The sequence below is a fragment of the Ornithodoros turicata genome, chromosome 9, assembly GCF_037126465.1.
Source record: "Ornithodoros turicata isolate Travis chromosome 9, ASM3712646v1, whole genome shotgun sequence".
NCBI lineage: Eukaryota > Metazoa > Arthropoda > Arachnida > Ixodida > Argasidae > Ornithodoros > Ornithodoros turicata.
In genome coordinates, this window is record NC_088209.1 from 18,967,691 (window position 1) to 18,990,043 (window position 22,353).

At 43.2% G+C, this 22,353-nt stretch overlaps 1 protein-coding gene across 3 annotated transcripts; it reads right to left on the reverse strand.

Annotated features, from left to right (window-relative positions):
- Positions 1-282: 282 nt before the first annotated feature.
- On the reverse strand, positions 283-22,043 carry LOC135368290 (golgin subfamily A member 1-like). Of its 3 annotated transcripts, none has more exons than XM_064601467.1 (18): positions 21,515-22,043; positions 21,068-21,153; positions 19,212-19,248; positions 19,012-19,106; positions 17,772-17,891; positions 15,708-15,920; positions 13,868-13,963; positions 13,661-13,789; positions 13,447-13,542; positions 12,113-12,271; positions 11,865-12,017; positions 7,782-7,877; positions 5,591-5,671; positions 4,603-4,684; positions 4,156-4,256; positions 3,244-3,345; positions 1,881-2,132; positions 283-1,140 (listed from the first exon to the last, which is right to left on the reverse strand). In XM_064601467.1, the coding sequence occupies exons 1-18, from the start codon at positions 21,618-21,620 to the stop codon at positions 928-930; spliced, it is 2,217 nt and encodes a 738-aa protein (XP_064457537.1). In that variant the 5' UTR covers positions 21,621-22,043; the 3' UTR covers positions 283-927. The 3 variants fall into 3 exon arrangements, with proteins under 3 accessions (XP_064457537.1, XP_064457536.1, XP_064457538.1); XM_064601466.1 differs by having other exon boundaries at positions 17,772-17,900; XM_064601468.1 differs by lacking the exon at positions 7,782-7,877 and having other exon boundaries at positions 17,772-17,900.
- Positions 22,044-22,353: the final 310 nt, after the last annotated feature.

The window sequence follows — 22,353 nt, forward strand, 5'->3', positions numbered from 1 at the left end:
AGACTTACGGCACATAATGTTGCTCAGAGAGGTATTTTCAGTTTTGAACAGCATGTACGCGAACTGCGTATGTGCTGTGCTGTATCTGCGCTTTTTTTTTTTTTTTGCTGTGTTTCAGCGCAAAAAAAAGGGAAAAAACATAGTTCCCCAGCCTTTTCGTGTTGCAGTTGCTAGTGTGCAACGGTTAGCTTTTACGACTGCCATTGTTTTGCAGAATCTGTTGCTTAAGAGCCAGAGACAAACCTTAAGGCAAGATTTCTGTCAAGCTCACAAGTCAAGATCTCTCCCCAATCCAACAGTGTTTAATACAGCAATAAAAGTGTAAAACATAATGTACATAAGTCCTGCAAGCATGTGTCTTTGGTAGCTATATATATATATATATTGACATGTTGCAGCAAATGTACTAGACAGTAGCAGTGACTATGGCTTGCAGTTGCTCATATGAAAGCCACCTCATTCACATTTCCAAAGCAACATTATAGTTCAGTCACTTTCATACCGTTCAAGAAAGGCGCTCTGCATAGAACAGTCATTTACTTTTATATTACATTCCTCTGTCGTGATATGAAAATGTAAAAAAAGTCCTATGAAAATGTGTGGTAGATTGTACATGTACATAAATGTTTTTGGCAGTTATTCATCATTTTTTTATTTCCGCGTATTCTAAATCGTAACCTCAATTTGTTTCTGCATGTCAAATGTATCTGGATTAGGCCTGGCCTAACCTGCACGAACCACCGACCAAATCGTTGGTGAATATTGTTATTAAATAAGGAACAACCGCAGCATGATCTTGTAAAAGAGAGGGGGAAAAAGGACGTCAACACGCTCTCCGCACACTGCTAAAAGAAGTGCATAGCTGCAAGCACACACGCACACATCTCTACACAGTGTTCCCGGCGCTAAGTTCTTGGAATGTTGATGTCAGCCTGGGCCGTGTTTGGAGTGTGATTTTGATCCTGCCACCGTGTGGCGCTGTTGACTTCTGCGCTGCTGAGGAACGTACGGTTGGTTGAGCGAGTTATGTGGCCTCATGCCGAACCAGGAACTCTTCCAGTCCAGATGCTGACGGATGATGTGCTCTTCGTCAGCGGTGAAATGCAGCAGGACCGAGACTGCACGAATTAGGTGTTGGGCCTTGAAATGAGAGAAAATATGACGGGGCCTTAATGAGCCTTACAGAAGGGCGTAGGGGAAACAGAAGTCACGATGATAATGACCACAGGCGCCGACCGATGTTTTGGACTCCAAAAGTTCAGACTTTCAGTTTTTCTGATAATACTCTTGGCGCCGTCAAACACCCCATAGGGCCGACGTATTCAGAGCAGTGTTTCGGACGGACTGCCCGATTTTTTGTAGTCATTTCAAGGACTGCGCTACGAAGGGAAGCGCACTGACTAGGGTTGCCACCTTTCGTAGTGAAAATACCGACTGAGGAAGAGGAGGTGGAATAGAGGGAAAGGAGGAACGGCTCACTGGAAAGGGAAAGTGGGTGAGGGGTGGACGAGCGCACACAGAGAGAAAGAGCGAGCGTGCTTGCTCAAGATAACACGAGGAAACATGTTCGTGTGTGTGGCTGGGTCATTGATGTTAGAAATTGGCTGGAAATAAGAAAATGGAACAAGGCTGTGCCAGCAGAAATTCACTTTGATGCATTATCCAATGTCAGAACAGCGAAGCAAGCTCGTGTTGACAGTTATTTCGCGCCAGTGTGAGTGCTCAAATAAAGTTGTTTTTGAAACACTGTAGAACCTTCGTCTAAAAATTAGGATTGCTCCATAAAATTTGGACTTCTCCTCCTATAGCTTCTTCAAGTCCGAAAAATCGGTCGGCGACTGTACGTTGTGGTAAACATATCTAAGCGGATACGCCGTTACCTCATACTCCGTGCTGGTCATGAACTTGAAAACAACATGCTTGAGGTACTTGAAGTTTATGTCATTCTCGAGCTTCCTCTGAACTTGACTCGAGGGGACCTCCCCAGATGCACCGCTGCCCACTGCTGCTGTCCGATCGGCTACCTGGTTATTAGCCTGAGCTGCACTGAGCTCGGTGGCTTGCTGAAATTTCAGTTCCCGTTGCAAGGTTTTCTTCATGTCTGCAATACGTTGCTGTTGCAAGCGGATGGCCTGGAAAAGTTCCCATCATGTAGCTGACCCGACTATTCTTGCGTTTGCTGACCAAGAGCGTGGGAGGCTCCTCCTCCTGGACGCCGACCAATAGGAGGACGCGGAGGGCAGGCACTTCCCAAGCCTCTGCTCTCGCCTAACCAATCTAACCAACCTTTGCCGTCCGCCAACGTGGGAGCGAGGCCAATCGGGAGTTGCGCATACGCCGGTTACCTGACGGCAAAGCCGTTGCTTAGATCGGTGCGCCTTGGCAGAAGCCTTGTGGCAGGCAAAACAGCGGTAGCTGCTGGTTAACGGATGGCGAAGCCCTGGGTTAGATTGGTGCGCCACGGCAGAAGAACGATGTAGAGGACGATGGTCTTCCTCTACATGAGCCCCGACCGGCGATGACGGTGGCCTATCTCCATGGCCGCGCCGGTGGAACTGAGGCAGGTGCTTCAGGCGCGTGGCCATCTTCATCATTGTCCACGGCCCGCTACAACGGTAACACTGTTCCATCTCTTAGGACAGAGCAGAGGTTTGTGAAGTGCCTGCCCTTCCCGTCCTCCTATTGGTCCGCATCCAGAAGGCGGAGCCTCATTTGCTCTTGGTCAGCAAACGCAAGGATAGTCGCTGACTCAAAGCTCACTGTATCTCAGTACATTTTCAATATCGATTCCTAACACATTGCATGATGCATGGCGGAAAGCAAATGTCAAATTTTAAACACTGTTATGAGCCATGTCACAAGTCAGGTGTAGATGAACAGTTCCAAAGAAAAGTTGCAAAGGTGACCTCAGTTTTTTTTGCAAATCACACAGAGGACACTATTTGAGGACACTAAATTCCATAAAAGCTGGATATCAAGATGCGTTGCTTGAGTGGTTAACTTTGTGACACAACCGAGATTGCCTTCACTACATCGCACATGCTTTCCCAATTTCTTTTCCAATGTGTTTTCCTTTTCCAAATAATTCTTATGCAAAATTTTTGGCTGCAATTACAACTCTAGAAAATTGGGGGGCTTACAGTAATGTGTTTGTGAGATGAGAGTTCAACCCAAATACAACATCATGCTCTCCCATAGATGAAAAATTTTGAGAACATTGCATTAAAACAAGTAAGTACAAACCTTATTCTTTTCTTGCACTTGCCCTTCAAGGTCAAGCACCTTCTTCTGTAGCTCCTCTGCAGAGGTGCTGGAGACTGGAGGTTCAGCTTCTGAATGAGCTGCCTGCACAATAGTAATTCCTGGATCATTATGTTCAGTATAATTCATTAAATTTACTTGATTCTGGCTGGAAAAAACACAGCTTGAAAATAATTTCCACTCAATCTTCACTCTTACGAGCCTTCAAAAGGAATGTCGCAGCATGTCTCAAAAACGTCGCAGAACACGTTGGCACACGTCTCAGAGGCCTCAGATTTAACTGTGTCATTTGCGGTTTACTACAAGTGTCTTGCAAAGGCTTTCCTACTGTGAAAAACATTATTTCCATATCACACTTGACTGGTGGCACATCACAAGTGACACCCTTGGTAGCAAGGGCATGTAGTCTGCGTGGTTCAGACCCATCCGTTTTTAAGCCAAGCCTCATACTTGTGGCTTATAATTGATGACGGAGATGCTGTTTTAAGAAATGTGTGGGCAGCCGACAATTGCTCACCGAACAATTGCTCAATGGACATTTGCTCACCAATACACAGCTGAGACTGTAAAATGCAGAAAACTAAATCCGCAGAAAACTGCAAAATTTCTGATTCCCCACCGCAGAATTTAAGATTTGCCACAGCATAAAAACCAGGGCCCTAACAATGCTATTCTATGCTCAGAATGCTATTCTGAGCTATAGGTTGAAACATACGCTGTGCTGTGCTTAGCAAGGATTCAAACTTCGGAAGATATATAGGAAGCAATGAAATGAAAGAAATTATAGCATGTCCTTGTACAGATTGTATGACACAGAGGTACTTATGCCTAGATACCTACAAGGTACCTATGCACTGGCATTTGGTGACAAACATTGTGAGTGGGATGCATTACCTTTGCAGCAAGCAGCTCCTCCTGAATCTCTAGCAGCTGATGAGCAACAGCATCTTTCTCTGTTGATAGTGACATATACTGTGCCTTCTGCTGGTTGAGTGCTGAAAGGTAAGATGTAGCTACATACGATGAACACAGACTTATCGCTACAAGGGGCAAATGAAATTGTTCCCTCAATGCATTTGCAAGTATTTTTTGTTTTTTCTTCTGAGTTATGTGTACATAATTTAAAGGCATCATACACAGTACTTTAATTATTTTTTGGGGGTGGGACAGGACATACTGTTGCAGAAAGAGCCGTGAAATTACCGATTTCTCACAGAAGTTTGTTTGCGCCATCAATCCTTGCACCATCAACATTCATAAAGAACATTAATGGGCAAGACCAATGCGATCGTAGTATTAGTCACACATTACAAGCGTAACATAAGAGGCAGAAAGTATCACCTTCTTGTAGTTGATCAACTTCAGCCATGTGCCTCTGCAAGTCTTTAGAAAGGCACTCCTTTTCAGTTTCTAGCTTTGACACCTGTGTGATAAGAAGTTCTCAATTGAGCTATGCGGGATGCTTCCGCCCTAGCTTTTGAATGCACCAGGAGGCTACGAATGCTCTCATGGGCGCGAGTGTTAAGAACTTCGCAGCACCTCACTCAGCTCATGACACAGGGCATACCATGGAAAATGTCATGCACCTCATGCTATTTAATACTGCAGTTGGCTTGGAAGCATGTTTGAAATGACACTTTTATTAGGTTTTGTATTTAGTAGAGATGGGATAAATCCAAAATGTTTCGGATTTTTCGAAGGTTCTACGAATCCACGAGTCTCGAATCTTTCGAATCCTTTCTTTAAACAGAGCTTAAAAAGCCAGGAAAAAAAACACTTCTAGTGAAAAGTGTTTTGAAGCAGAATATGATACCTAACAAATTAAATAATGCTTCAGTTTCAGGAGAAAATATACCCATATAGTTCTTCTTGAACGTAATTATTTAACATGTTGTTCATAGACAAGAAATGCATAAATTCTCGAGTCTGAATTATTTACATAAAACTACGCAACAATCAAAAGCAAAACCATGTTACTTTTAAACTTGTAAACAAACAAACAAGAAAACACCTGTCGGCCAACGAGGCTTTCGGCGGACTCTGGGAGGCTCCAATTTGAAAAAGAAACGAACAAACGTGATTGGTGGATTATCAGTGTGATGTCACCCACTGCAAAGAAGCAGGGCGATTGGCTTATGTTTTCAGAACCGTTTTCGTGAACACCTTCCGACCTACTAAAACACTCAAGCTAATAAGGCAGGTTTTTTGTCTGAACTCTCACATATTCATTTTACCCCAAGGGCCCTTACGGACATTATACGGGGATCCTTACGGGCATACATGTACAAACTGTGCCACAGTATTACTTATCGGAAGAAAAGGAAGTCACCTTCTCTGTCAAGTTCTGGAGGCTGCACTCCAACTCCTGGGTACGTAGCTGGTACATGCCCTCCTTCTTCTGGAGTTCAGCCTGTAATAAATGTTTATTAGAGAAAAATGTGAACGCTCACATACAAATTTGCATAATATGCTCCCGTATCTGCACATATATGATGGTGATGATGATGATGGTGGTGGTGGTGGTGGCATTTTTTTTATTCTGTGTTAGCACCACAAAGCAACTGTGGCTATGAGAGGTGTACAGATGTGGATAGATGGAGAGAGGACAGCAGGAAGGAGTAGGGGATGGGGGTTAGTGTGCATCCTGGGCCAACTTCGGGGGACCCGTGCAGACATCTGTCTGGAAAGTCTGCCAGGAAACCCAGGAAAAACCTCAGACGACACTGCCAGTGGTAGGATTCGAACCCGTCAACTCCTAGCTGCATATTTCAATTGAATGATGGCAGTTGCAGAAAATTCCACTTGAAAAAATTGAGGAGTCCCAGTCCTGTTGCTTTTTCTTCAACTGCCATCAATCAATTCAGCACCTTGGCTTCCACCAATGGGTGATGACATTGACAATGATGGTGGCAGTGCTGATGACAGTCATAGTGAGAGTTAGTGCAGTAGCAATTAAAGGCTACCGGGCTCCAAAACAATGACTAGAAGTGATATCAGGATAGCAGCGATCTGGTGTCATTGGTACATACTTGAATGGTTGATCAGCAAAACACAAAGATAGACAGCACACAAGGCTACTGCTGAACTTTAACTAAAATCCTGTGAATAAAGCGTGAGAAGTTGTTAGCTCAGCAAGTAGTCCGATATGCGTTCCGTCTTCGCTAGCCAACCATTCAAGAAGTCACATAACTAGTTAAGACCCATTATGCATTCACTACTTTGGAACAGGTTTGCCAATCCAAAGCAAGAGATTTGCTAATTCAACATCAAAGTAAGTGAACCCGACAAGCACTTTTACTGCAACTCAAGGGACTTTTAGTTTCCGTCTTTAGTCTCTCGTGGTTATTGTTTACGACATTCCACGTGTTTGTTTTGTTTGTGCTTGTCTAAGTCTTTTGTTTGTTCTGTGTGCACTTTCTTTGATGCTCAGTTCACCAACTCCCAAAGCTTTCTGCTGCTCCAAGAGATCTGCACTTGAAGTGACCTTAATTGTGATGAACATGAAGTGTGACCATTAGTCAGGGGCAGATACAGGGGGGCGAGGGGCAGTTGGGCGATTGCCCCCCAAAACGCCAGTTTATTCATCGAATTTCCCTCTCTCCCTGCCCCACTACGCACACCAACAAAGAACCCCCCCACCCCACCCCAAACCCAGGGTCTGGATCCGCCTCTGCCATTAGCAGATCTCTTCTGTAATTTGTAACCTTCCAGTGCCTGCTAGCACCAGGTAGCCTTAAATTGCAGTGCACCATCGTATACAAAAAGCAGAATGGAAACATTAAGACAGTAAGTAGTAATTAGAACACCATGCTTGAATAACTGTGCCATGGTCATACAGATGGCATACATGACACAGATGATACATCATGATATATCATGATACACGATACAGATGCCATCATATCATAAAGGTTATACGAATGCTGTAGGGGCAAAACTGGAGAGCTAGTGACCAAGAAGTCCACATAAAATAAATTCTTCAACCTGGATCTGCGTGAACACCAAACATTCACAGACTCTAGTTGATGTGTATCATGTGTATATCGTGTATCATGTCAGTATCATGTGTGTAACAAGGTCATGTGCATCATCAAGTAGTATCTGCTCTAAGAATCTGAGGCCATCTCAAGTCCAACCCCAGACGGAGCGATCGAAGATATCCTCATAGTTTTTAATGATGTATTTGTCATAAATAATTTGAGTAAGCTTGCAGTCTCATTGGTCAGATTGCAACAGAGAGGCATCACAACACAACAGATGTCAAGAGGATTTTTCTCGCAAATGTTTCCAATCAGAACACAAAAGAGCTTTTGCAGTAAGTGCAGGTTTGGAAATGTTGACTATATTAATCCTCCAAGCATTGAACAGCAGACTACAAGGTCACACTCCAAATCTTCCTTATTCCGAGCACCCTCATGCAAAGCATGAATAACTACACAAGGTGAAAGAGGAAAACATGAGGCTCCAGGTACGACATCGTCCTCCTGCTGCTGGCTAACAGCTGCTCACCGTATGCTCACCTTCCACCGCTTGCAGTCGCTTTCGAGGCCAGCAAGTCTCTTCTCCATCTCAATTTCTCTCTCCACAAACTCCGTTTGAGCAGTGGCCAGAGAGTTCTGCGGGCAACCAACAAAGTGACCACAAGAGAGAGACGACAGCCTCTTCCCAAGTTTTGTTTCAAAGTTGGTGGGACACCAAATACTGCAGTGAAACCTCCTATTACAGGTACACCATTAGTGTGTGGGTGCCAGCCTTTCACGTCCGGTAGCAATAGTCCTGCCAGTTCGTGGGACTGTGTGGCAGCTTGCCTATCATTACTGGTCATGCAGTAGCTGTCCAGAGCAATTCGGGAGAAGTGGAATGTTGCACCAAAAATTAAAAGTCCCAGATTTTGGAAATATCATTTTCGTGATGTCGCCCCTCAAATGTCTCGCCAACGCGCTTCTGAACGATTTACAACCCCGCTAAGTGTCAGATTCCATGGTGTGCAGAGGTGGGTAGAGGTGGGTAGAGGGGCGGGAGGGAGTAGCGGCAGCAGTGAGATTGAAGCCCCCCTAATTGGCTAAAAGTTGCTGCCCTTATGACCCACTCGCTCGTCAAAATTTTTGTGAACCCTTTTTCGTCCTCGTGCAATATTTTTTCCACATGTACTGCCTTTAAAAGCAGCATTACGTATTGCTTGTCTTAAATTCAGTCATCCTCACCCGACTTAATTGTTCCTGCTGTCTTCATTTTTGTTGTGTATAGTAGTTACCTTGTTTTCTCTTCTTCACTGTACTATTTCAAATATTGCCCGATATATATTGCACTTCTGGAGCCTCTTCCCTATCGTTCCGTTATTATGTCCCCCATATGTTTACCAGTACCGTACCATACAGTTAGTGAAGTGGAGGAGGTGAGTGCATGTGTACCTTCGGATCAACTTTTCAGCCACTGTCTACACCCCATTGTGCCAAGGTACGCGGAAAATTCCTGCATCTTGACTGACAAAAAGTTTAGTGTCATGTGCGCCTGTAATAGAAAGGTCCCACTCTAGTAACAGCGCAATGAACTCAAGGCGGCCTTGCACAGAGTCGAGACATGGTTCAAAGGGAACAAGAACCATGCTGAAGAACAAAGGAAACAAAGGAAGGATCGGAAATATAGGTGGAAATGGAACAACGATGGAAATCATAGCTTCGACCCACACAAGGGCAGATCAGCATGCAATCACAAAGCAGCAGAGGAATAAAATAGTGTGCTGTGATGGAAAGCAAAATTAATGCCTGCAGCAGTGAAAGGAACCAAGAGAACTTGATGCATTTTGTTACAAACAGAAAACACAGGTTACTGCAATTGCCCCATCCTCGTCGTACGCAACAGGAAAAGTAATCTGCAACGATCACCAACGTGTTGAGAGCATTACAGTATGATAATGGATGAGACCAAGCAGATCACCTTGTTTTCTTCCCTCCCTTTTTGTATTCAGACAAAGAGCAGCAGTAGGAACACACACCTAGGTAAAGCATTTCACCTCTTAGAATGTCCTAAAGGAAGCACTAGCCGGTGACAAGTTATGCTTTAAAGGAGCAGTGACATCACTTCCCCGCTTGCTGAGCTTAATTGGTAGTCAAGACAATCTTTACCGAAGCACGTAACTGAATAGGTGCAAAATATTTGCCCTAAACCTCAGATTACAAGCAAGATACCCATCTGCACTATGTAGCACTCGCCTGGCATGCGATTGGCAACAGGGGACCCTGCTCTTGCACTCATCACAAGAGGTTGCACGCGGGTATAGTTATATTCGCGGATCCGCGCAGATATGTGCACTACATCGCCGTTTGCGGGCAGAAGTGTAAAGGTTTAGAAATCCATGCGGATAAAGTGCTGTTAAAACAGTGCCTCTCAGTGGTTCATGCGGTTATCCGCATTTTATCCACAAATAAGCATTAGTGTCTGTCAACATCCCCCAGGTGGAGCCACAGTTGACACAAAAAAATCCAAAATGGTGTGAAGTGTGTCATACTTTGCACTGCCATACCATTTGGCAATTCTGGATGACAACGTTCCTGAGTGATCTGCATGCTGAAAAGTTAAAACGTTTGTAACGGCAAATACAATTACTGCACTGAAGATGTGCGGATATATACCCAATATCTGCGCGGTTGCAGATGCGGATATACCTATGCCAACTAGCGCGATTGCGGACGCGGATCTTACATGCGCGGGTACGGGGCGGGTACGGATACGGTCAATGTTGTCTGTGCCCGCCTCTACTTGTCACTGCATACATCTCATATACTGTGCTGACGTTCACCCTCATATTTTGATGTTTTCTTGTAGGAGCTGTTGAATAGGACAAAATCGGGCTACACGGGTACATATCGGAGTGAAAATAAATAAAGTGTGTGGCTATGCTGATTGTCGACAAAATTGAAATGGTGCATGACTGCAAAATAAACCCGAGACAAGGAGTACAGACAAATTCTCGTTGTCCAGTACGTTGTGTAGTTGTGGAGTACAACAAATGTGGATTGTGCCGCGATTAGCATTCTCCAGTTCCTGTATTGATTGCTGACTTTGGACAAGTTCATTTTCAGGGTTTTCCGAGTTTTACCCTTAGTGACGACAATGCAAATCGACTCCAAAAACACAATACCCAAAGTGCATTTTACAGACAATGTAATAAAACTTTAGCCATTTGGCCTGTAGGTGTGCTACGGCAGTATTTTCTTTAGAGAGTTTTATGCAACTGCACATGAGTCCATCATAATCAAGAAGGGATTTTGTTTTTGTGGTTGCACTGCTCCTTTATGGACACTGTTTTGCAGTATGACATTACACTGTAACTGCAATACGCACAGCACCAAAAGCCCGAGATTATTTAGTTAGTACTGCAAATTATAGTTCTGGACTTTCAAGGGTTGTCAGTGGCAGGATTAGAATAGAACTGGGGACTGGAGCGCGGACGAAAGGCACAAGTACGACATGTTCACATCATTGTAATGTGAAGAGGCAGTATAAAACAGGGTTACACAGGATAAATAGAGCCTGAAGTTTTAGGGTTTAACTCGACTCTTCCCCGAATTTGCACCCCAAATTGAAGGTTGCCACTTTGGGGTGAAACCCGATTTTTACCTGTCAAACTGAAACGTCTGTAAACGCACACTACCTTGCTTGGCAGCAAACACAATTTCATCACCATTTGTACCAATTATCTTGAGTAATAGCACCCGATTTCTCCCCGAATTTAGCATAGTGGGAGTTTTCCCACCAAAATTCGCATGAATCCAGAGCACATGTTTATTTCCCCCAAATTTTTTGCCCCTCAAATTTTGAAAAAAATATTTCCCAAAAACTCAGGCTCTAAAGGCTCGGGTAACTATCACCAACCTAGAAAACTAATGTGGACGACCAGCACCTGTGTGTTTCGAAATCATTGGCCAGGCATGTAGTATATATATAGGAGGCTATGGTAATGTACATGGACGTTTGCGTACACCATTTGAGCGCAGGCATTGTTTTCTAATAATTAGTATTGCTACCTCTACGTTTGGCATCAGAGCAGAGTGCTGCCGCGAGAACGTTGGCTGATTCAACATGGCGCTCCCCTCGCCCCTTCGTCCAAGTTTCAGAGGATTGCTTCTAGAATACTCCTTATGCCCATTGTGCTTAAAGATCTTCCATTTTTGCAGTATTTCACTCACCAAGTCTTGTATGTAGCTATGAAGCTACTACATACTACTACATACTTAGAGCCTGAAGTTTTCGTGAAATATTTATTTCTAAATTCGGCGGGTAAAAATCGGGTAAATAAACGTGTGCACTAAATTCATGCGAATATCGGGCTCTATTACAAACGAACTGTACTGGTTTGGTACAAACGGTGATGTAACTGCACTTGCTGCCAAACAAGTAAGTTATTGCATTCCTACAGACATCCCAGTGAAGGCAATTTGCCGGGTAAAAATCGGGTTTAGCCCTAAAGTGTCAACCTTCAATTCAGGGTGCAAGCTCAGGGAAGAATCGGGTAAAACCCTAAAACTTCAGGCTCTATACATACTACACTACACTACACTACACTACATACAGTTTTCAACAGGGAACTGAGAGCACCCCACCTTGCCGGCATCGACGTCCCTCATGGCCCTGTCCCTTTCCTTATGTGCTTGGACAAGGTCGCCCTTCGTTGCAGCCAGCTGAGACCGCAACTCTTCGATCTGATCACTGTGTGCCCGCTGTAGCCTCTCCAGCTCCTCCTCTCTGGTTTGTTGCTGAAAACGCACTTGCCATTAGTGCACCACCAGCCGAGTACAAAATGGCAGCGGGTCAGAAATTGGGATTCTTTCCACCAGGGAGCGCAACTTACGAGAGCAATTATCTGCTTCTCTTTTGTCTGAAGCTGTTCTTCTACTGTCCACTTATATTCTTCGTATTCCTTAATTTTTTGCTCGGCTGCAGCTAGGGCGTGCTCTAGCCGTGAGCATTCCTGGCCGTCGTCTGCCATTTTGTGGTTCAAATTCAAAATCTGTGAATGCGAAGTTTGAAATTTATTCATTCATTTAGTATTCCAAAAACCCAAAGGACCGCTAAAGCTCATTACATGGGTAAACAATACAATAAATCTTAACAACGGTCATTAGGGAAGACAATACATAGTACACTGGCCACTGCAGTCTAGCAAGAAAAAGAACAATAACATCATCATTGTGACATTGATTTGACAATGAGATTGCTATTGGTCATGCAGATGGGAAAGTAAATGTCTGCAAAAGATTACAGGGTCTGGGATGTCAACAGTGTCCTGTGGGAGAGAAATCCACCCGGTTTCAGCAAGTGGTAAAAGAGTGTCTGAAGGACTCCGTACAACAAAAAGTCTGTGACACTTTTTGACTATGATAGGTGAGAGGAGAAATATACTGGGCTGGAATGATGTACAGCTGACTCAGGGATGAAAAGCAAAACAATTTGTGAAACAGACAAATCCAAAAGTACTTCCTTCTTAAGTTCAAAGTGGGAATACCTAGGGTAAGTTTCATTCCAGACACACTGGATTGGAAAGAATAATCCGACAATATAAAACAGACACACCGGTTTTGTACTCACTCAATGAGGGTTTCTAAGTATGACTGATGTGGGTCCCATTGTAATTAATTAAATGAAAGAAATGAAACAAAGATTATTTAAAACACAGTAACGAATGCAAGTGGATATAAGATTTCGATGGACAGACGTGTCGGAGTATTCTTTCTCTCATGTGCTCTCTTAAAGAGCATACTTGTCCCAGTGAATAAAGAAAAAATATTGTGTGTTTTACCTTAATGGTGACAAAAATTGATTGCGGGACCACGCGAAAAATCAGGGCTTTTCTAGGAATCAAACAGGGTATAATATAAAACACTACGCTTATCATCTACCAAATCAACAAGAGTTGGTGAGTGGCTATGTTGAATTTAAGGCTTAGCATTCTCCAGTACCCCGTTATCGCTACATGAATTTGCACTTTTGCAAGCTCATTTTCAGGTGTTTTTAGGTTTAACCCAAAAACACAATGCTCTACACATAGTCGCCTACTTGACATAGTCATCCACTCTTCAGCCCCCATGAGATGGAGTAGTGTAGAGCATAGAGCACGAGCACACTTTCGAGTTGCACATTTTTTGGAACGTGCAGCCCTTTAATGTAGCATAGATTCTTACAAACCTGCGCTTCGAGGCTATTTATTTTCTCACTCCAGGAGCTCTTAACTTCTGACAAATGTTGCCTGGCCTCATCAAGCTTAGTCTCCAAGGATCGTCTCTACAAGAAGATGGACACACAACATTACGTCGTGGCTAGAGTGGCCCAATAAAGAGCATTATATGCTCCTTTGCGCGCAACAAATTGGAAATTATTACCATACAAAAGAGCATAATACCTCTTGAATTAGACTTTGAACTTGCTCATCTCCAGTGAGGGAATGGTCTTCTAATCTCTTCTCTAGTATCTTCACTTTCTCAGTTAGATGTGCAACAACGGAATTTGTTTCTTCAGAAAGGACAGCTGCCTGTATAGAAAGTGGCACCATGGCAGCATGATACTAGTGAACGACACACAAGGATAATGTGAGTAAAAATTTCTCAACCTTTGCTTTATAGACATCATGGGTATGCTTGAGTCCATCATATTCATCCGTAAGGTTCCCTAGTGTGCTCTCCAATTGGCTAATACGGTTGGAGCTCTGCGATAAAAGCAAACAGGCCGACATATAACACTTCTGGACCATATATATCTCACAAGAGGTCAAAATACCAGGGGAGGGGCCCTTCTCCTAAATGGGGAATATATAACAATACCTTATGGCTATACGCTGCGAGACAGCTACGATCGTGAGTCAGCCTAGCCTTCCGTGAATCCGCGAACATTCTGAAGAACTGGCCATGTCTCGTGGAACCTGCCATTTCTCTGAGAAATGTCCATTTCTTGCGGAATATTCCATATCGCGCAGAATTATGTAAGGACTTCAATCGAGCTGCAATATTTCTGCGGGTTAAAACCCAATCAGTCGTGACTGCAATGCGTGACATTGCCAATAATGCTGGCTCTTACATGGCTGAATGTGCCAGGATGAAAGGAACAAACTGTACTACTACTAACTACAAACTAACTACTAAAGGAAAAACTATAGCAACACCCAGAGAGAGATCGACAGAGTTCAGTCTAGTTTTCTTTGCATACTCAAGAGTTATTGAAAGGACGGAAAAGCTTGCGGGATGACTTGGTGCAGGATCTTGGGAGATTGGTGCACTGTTGTTTTCTTTTTGCTTGTTTGCACACCCCATAGAAAAATGCTGGCAACAATAACTGAATTCAGTGTTTTTGGGTCGAATTAATAGAAAAATTCAAGAACTCTCACTGCTTCCAACCAAAGAAGTTTGCCATACGGAAACGTGTTTTGCTCAATTTCACTGCAGGCAATGCATTCGGCATAAGAGTAAGTACTTGAGTAAACTTGCCTACTTTAATCTAGTTTCAAAATTTCTTTTTATGTCTATTGTTGGAATAGTTCCAAAGTAAAAACGCAGATCTTCAACAGTTGGTTCCTGCACCAACAACTGCATCTGGATGAATACTGCGAAGTGCTAAACTCAATGTGCAAGGTGTTATATGGTATCAAATGACATAAATTGGTCGATTCATCATAGTAGCCGCATCATGTGCACGATATATGGTATTTACTCGCATATGTTGCTAGTATTTTTTCGCTAATTTAGCACTAAAAATGACAAGGGAACAAAAAATCGCGTAATTTGTGCACCTGCGCTTTCGTGCGCGGATATTCAGCATGAGAGTCTCGGCGACCGTGGCGATGGCTCTTCGCAACACCGTCAGCACTACCGAAATTATTGCTGTGCTTTTGTTTTATTTGTGCACACTTTCAGGTGATGGTGCACTGGTGCAATAGACGATACTGTCACTCAAACTACAAAATGCGAAATGAAATGCTGGACAAACACGTTATGACAAACCTTACAGCACAATATGACAAAGTTGACGAACATAGCGCGCTTCTGCTTGTCAAGCACAACTAGCAGAGTCTTCCAGCAGCGTCTCGACGTATTGCACCGGTATATGAGCGGTAGTGAGCCGGCACTTTGCCTCCCAAACGTCGGCTGTCGCGCAGTATTTGGGTAAGTCTTTCTCACTAGCGCAATGCAGTGATAACATCAATATCGGCTCTAACGAGAGCCTGTATGACTGGCATAGTAAAAGTTTGAAATTTTGTGTCGTACGAATATCATAACAAACGTTCCCGCGCAATTTGCACCCCACCAACATTATACTTTTTTTTGGATAATAAGTGTGCAAACTATGCAAGTAAATACGGTAGATTCAACGGCAGTCCTGTTAATCCTAATCACATATAGAACAACAAGGCAGTCCCCCCATCTAGCCCTGTATGATTTCTATGTACTTAAACAAACCTGCAATGCTTCTTTTTTGAGAATGTCCACCTCCTGAATAAGAGCATCCTTTTCCGCCTGCATTTCAGCTACAAGGTCCTTTGGCACCTGCTGCCTTTCCTGCTGCAGCTGCGTTTGGAGGCGAGCTACTTCTTCCCGCGAGAGCCGCCACTCCTCCTCCTGTAGCCTCAACTTTTCTTCCATGGTTCGTACATCCTGTTGGCTACACAGTAGCTGCAATAGCAGTAAATAATAAACCTGCCCGAATATTCGACATTTCGAATATCTTTCGTCATTCTACAAGTGGGCTTTGCCTCATTACACTCAAGTGTTAGGTGAAGCCCGTGTTTACACCGTTTACAATATTCGGTCACTAAAGTCGACAACTTCTGCCAGCTGATGGTCAACACTGTACCCTGCACACTGCACGTTCCAGTAAATATACTCCAACCTTCAGAGTTAACTTCAGTGACAGATGGAAATATGCGCAGTTTCTAAAAAAAGTACAGGAAGTTCACAGTTTGAACATAGAAATGAGGAGATGCACACAAAGCAGGCTGCATGGAACATGTTGACTAACTCTGAATCCAGTTCACCCCACTAACACAGTCTACCATACACAACACAAAGTGAAAATGCTCACAAGTTTGGAGCAGAATATCGTCGAATGAGCACAACACCACAAAATATTTCACCATGAGGTGTTCGAAATTATTGGAATTGGGCCTTTTCCGATTAGTACTTCGAATTTGATTCGCCGTCTGAAGAAATTATTCAGATTAGATTCACAGTGCAAGTAAAATATTAGTAAACTATTCGCAATGGAAATTTTGCTTTTGGCACAGCTCTAGTAAATAACGTTAATTTATTGATGTGCAGCAGAACACTATATGAACTACCAAGTCTGAATCTTCGTATCTGCATGAGAAACAAGGTAAAGATAGAGGTTCAAATGTTGCATTTATTTTCAACCTACCATATCATGAGAAAAATGGTTTGCATCTAAGCTGGCACATTTCTCCATTTCTACTATAATCCAAGTTTGCTAAAGACTTTAATCATCCCCGACACAGAGTGCCGAGCCTATAACATCCAGCAAAAATATATTCCACCGTGGCACATGAATACCAATTCTGAATTTAATAACTGCTGCATTATTTTGAGCACTGTAAAACCCTTTAATGGTGGATGCGTCTCTTGATCCCAAACCAGTATTTCTTCGGGTATCTTAATGATACTTCGCAGTCCTATGTATTTTGACACGCTGATCTCAAAATCTGGCTTCAGATTTTAGATATCTCCATTAAAAAAGGTTATAAGATGTTCGATTGAAGTATTGAATTTTAAACAATAGGTCCCACTGCTACAGAATTTTAAAGGAAGAATAGCCACCAAAACATTCTGCATATACAAATGCAATATATCTGGGTAATGAATAACGCTATTGCAACACATTTTGTGGTGGAGTAACCAGTAATGTAGAGCCACTACATTCATAACATTATTCATTCCTAGGGGAGGATATCTTCATTCGAAGGAAAAAAGAAAAAGGGAAAGGTTAGTCAAATATAAGGTCACTACTTGTGTTGGAAATTCAGGCACTGTCCAGCACTTAGGCCAGCAGTTACGAACTGTGCTTGGTTCGGGCTGAGAAAGTACCCACGCTGATATTTCATGCTCACCCAGGAGGGGAACAGAGACTGAGTGGAGTCTTTGAACACCAACTACTTCTGTGCTGCATTTAATCTAATTAATCTACACTAGATCTACTTCATTTAAAATTAATCTACACTCCTTGAAGGTATTCATACCACTCCCATCTCTCGACAAAATCATTCATATGTAGTGATTTTGTAGGAACTAATTACCACCAACAGTAAGGTGTAACGAACCAACCGACGAATCACGCCTCAAACACGCTAGTGACTACCAGGAAGATGCCATGCCAAAGTAGTGTCATTACATGGTGAAAGTAATGGCAGGAGCAATGCGTCATTTCACAAAAGTAAATGAACAATGGTAATGCATTACAAAATAGAAGTAATTTTTACCAACCCTTCCCAGATGACACCTAAGGAATCTCACCAAATGCTTTATCTTGGCCATCTCCTGACTCTGGAAGCTTTCCAGTTCCTCCCGGTTCTCTGCCTGACTGGCCAGCCGTTCGATCTTCTTTTCTGCTTGGAGGAGGCCAGCCTCTGCATCCTGTTTTGCCTAACATATTAGCCACACATCAAACATTGTAACGTGAAATGTTGCGAGGGAGACAAAGTGGCAAAGAGATACATGGATAAAAAGTAGCGTCTATGCAGCTTTTTCTGTTCTGGATTCTGTGTGACTCTGGGATGTGCGTCTCTCTAGTGTAGCGGGAAAAGCATTGCCCTGAGAGGGGTCTACCTGGTGCATGGTTCCCACCACCTTTGTAGAGAAAAGCTTTACAGCACCGTAGTACAAACAGTACTATGGTATGGTATGTACTGTCGGTTACCATTACGGTTCCTGTCGCCCGGTTACAATAGAAAAAGTCTGGTTTCTACATACCACTGACAGCCATGCAACGTGCCCATTAAAAGGAGTACAGTCAACCCTCGATTTATGAACCTTCGATTTATGAATTCCCTCGTTTTATGAACACGAGCACGAGGAACCAAACTTTTTACATGCATTCTTCCCTCGTTTTATGAACCTCGATATCCGAATAATGAATGGAATTTCTGGGAACCAACTAGGAGTTGCCCACCGTTTTTGCCCTCAATTTATGAACGGATCGTTCCGAGGTCAACAGAAACCTTCAAAGGGATTATTCAGTGGTCTTATGAATGATGCCTGAATGGACAAAACGTTTTCCAGGTATTGCACCCTCGGTTCTTAACCCCTCGAAATCCGAACAACAAACGGGTTTTCCGGGGTCGCACAAGGGCGACGAGGTGCCGCTGTCACCCGGAGATTAATACATAAACGGATGTTAAAAATCCCGGAGGAAATCTGAGACCAGTCGAGTGCAAATGTGCTGACGTCTCTTCTTTCCAAGACTGACACAGCGGAAAATCCAAAGCAACATTACACAATTTAGTACTGCAGAATAAACAGAGTGTGAATGTGCTAAAGTCAGTTCTTTGTGAGATTGATACAGCAGAAGGCGTGGTCGAAAGCAGCACTACACAATATATTCCATTATAAACACAATCCCAACTCGGAAATACTGTTCCATTTGCTCGATAGTACCCACTTCACGGATTTTTCGATTTATGAATCCCTCGATTTATTAAAAAAATTTCGGGGAACCGAGGGTGTTCATAAATTGAGGGTTGACTGTATATCGCACCTTTTGAACTTGTTGTAGCCTGCGACACAGCTCCTGGTAGTTGTGAGGTGGCTCTGATCCCTTTGTTGAACTATCTCGTGCATTCCTGGTTTCACCTAGTTGCAAAAGATAATTGTTTCATTGTTACATTTATTATAAGGGCCTCATGAATTCACGTTGAAATGTTAATAATACTGCCGCACAAAAAGAGGCGTACGCACCACTTGCAGTTGGACTGTCTTGGCTCAGTAGTCTTTTCTGGGAAGTGCAGGCTGAATTAGTGCGACTAAAACCAATGATGAAACACAAGCATGCAACAACTGAGAAATTAATTATAGTTCAGGTCTCTCGGTTTAGGTATTCACCGAAAAGCGCCGAAAACAGTTCTCCGGTAACTTTTCCGGGTGCTCGGCGAGAAAACCATAAAAATCACAGATATCCACCTCGAAACCGTCACATGCACCTTTTGGGAAAGGGCCTGGAATTTCCCAGTTTTTGGCCACAGTTACATTTAAACCCACCAGCGAGAACCTGGGAACGTGAAAAGTGGACCAGCGGAGGCATAGAATCACATTCACGAAGCCGCATTAATGTGGAGGTCCCGGCCACGAACTATGTAGATCAATGGCAAGCGGCAATTTTGCAATGAACTGTCTCAGTATCTTTATAGAGCCTGAAGTTTTAGGGTTTTACCCTATTCTTCCTCGAATTTGCACCCCGAATTGAAGGTTGCCGCTTCAGGGTGAAACCCGATTTTTACCCGGCACATTGCCCTCACTGGGATCTCTGTAGGAATGCACAAACTTACCTATTTGGCCAGCTAATGCAGTTCCATCACCGTTTGTACCAAACCACTACACGTAGTTTGAGTAATTGAGCCCGATTTCTCCTCGAATTTAGCGTACTGGAAGTTTTTTCACCCGAATTCGCATGAATTTAGTGCACATATTTATTTACCCGATTTTTACCCCCCGAAGTTAGAAAAAAATATTTCCCGAAAACTTCAGGCTCTAAGTATCTTCTGTTGCAAGTCACTTGTGAAAGTGATCTGTCGTTGTTGAGCTTCTGGGCATCCCATGAAAAGGATTGGCCTGTGCTTGCTTGTGCTGTACTGGACTTGCTGTCAATGCCTTTGTCAAGCACTGACGAGGAGCAGGCATTCTCAAACTTAAGTATTTTCCGCAGGAAAGAGTGGTCCGCGATGTCATGCGAATCTCTGAATTTGTACATGACAATATACTACAGCGTCATGTTCTAGATTGACAGCTGCAACGTATCTCATGAGTAATAAGGGAATTTTAACTTTATTCCATATGCTTCATGTTTTTCGCCTTTTTCTGCTGTGAATAACATCTTCAGAAAAATTTTCGTGCAGATCCTTGGTGTTAGGAAAATTTGCGATTTTTTCAGCAGAATTTCAGAAACTAGAAACCCTAATTATATTCCATATGACATCCTAATGTCATCAAGTGCTACTGTTACGTACCTAAAATCACTACTTCAAACAGTATTTTGTGTACGCTGAGCAATCTACGTCCTACACTATTTTTTGTCAGCTATGGTTAGCAGGTCAAGCTAGGTACAAGGCAGTCACATAGCAGGTACACACAACCGTCATCAACGTCACACAACAAGTTATCACAGTTCGTTGTTTCTCAGTGTTAAGAGGAAACAAATATGGAGTGCAACCTTTGACTGCATGATCGGCAGAGAGACTAGCTGTTCACCCAGTGTAACACAATTAGCATGCAGCGTATCTTGTATAGGTGTATCCAGTTTAATAAGTGCTATATTTATATTTTTGTTTGTTCACTTTATGTAATTTGCTATGTGACAATGATGTCTCCTTGCGCTAACATCACAGCTGCAATTGCCTTGCCTGTTTGCGAACGTTTCAAGTCAGCGTCACGCTCTCAGTCGTACATCACATACAGAACAAGAACTTCCTAAAAACTGTCTGTGTAAAATCAAGACAGGTGGCCACACTTGCACACAGACTGTGTGAAAAAAAGAAAAGAAACATCTCAAAAGGGCTGCACTGGGCACTTCCTTGGGATTTTGCAGTCGCAAGAAATACCTTTATTCGCTGTTCTTTGTCGCTATCTGGTGTCTCAGTGCGTGCGCCAGATATGGGAGTACCTGACACACTATTTTCCGATGTCCCTGTAAAAAAAATTAATCACAGACTGAATGATGGCAGTTGAAGAAATTGTTTATTCGATTGACGTACGCAATTGAGCGTTGCGAGGCTTGTGTTGTGTTTTCCATTCTATGTTTAATTGCCTCATTCACTACAACATTAATTACAGAAGCACTAATCCGCTAATCACAACGAAATTTCACCAAATTCTGTTTCGCGTCAGACCTTTCCACATTTAGATCTGGATCATCACAGGGATATCCACAGGTAAAGCTGTTATGACGACTAGGTTCACCGAAGAGTAAGGTGTTCTGCATCTGGTCTTACAACGCTTAAGCGAAACATTTAACAAGAAAGCTGCTTCTATGATGCTAATGTCGTTACCTCGTCGAGTGTGCGTCGGCGTAGGGCCCGAGGAGTCAGCTGGAATGCCGATATTTATTTCCGTTTGGTTTTCCTCTTCGATTTTCTTCTTGAGTTTCGCGAACATTATGCCTAGTAAAAAACTTTGACACTTTTGTAGCACGGGCGCTTATTAATGGTTGCTAGTCTCGAAGCTGAGCATGAACGAGCTCGCGCGATATGGAATGCTCTGCGTCACATTAGCAGGCGCGTGGCAGTCTTGTTTTTCTTCATGGATGTTCATGTGTGGTATGGTCGCACTGTTCCAAGTGGAAACAGGCATGTGATCTAACACATTGAAGAAACCACGTTGAACAGCAAAGTAACTTTGTAAAACACCATACACTGCAGTATGACAAAAAATATCGAACGATATATTATTAGTGCATTATTTAACTGCAGTGTTAACAGGTCGCTTGACAGAGCTTCTTAAACCGAACATGCCAACATCACGCCAACACCCAAAACCTAAACACCACAAAAAAAGCTGCAAACTTGGATTGGATTCGTGATTGGATTGCATTGGACAGTCCTATCGTCCACGTTCGGCTTTCGTTGGAATCTGCATCACCGTGGCTAACACTTGAAAAGAAAACGGCTGCCATGAGTTGAGAAAATATTTAGCAATATTTTTCTCAGTTCATAGCCCCATGCGGCAAATATAGCCAAAGGGTAAGTAAGCATGGAACGCGGTGCCAGTAAATGACATAGCTGTCACCGTCTCACACACCGCGAAAGGTCTGGATTTGTAGCAAAAGCGAAGAGCGTTTTGGAACGTACAGGGTGGGTTCAGATAAAATAGCCCCCACCTTTTCAGTGAC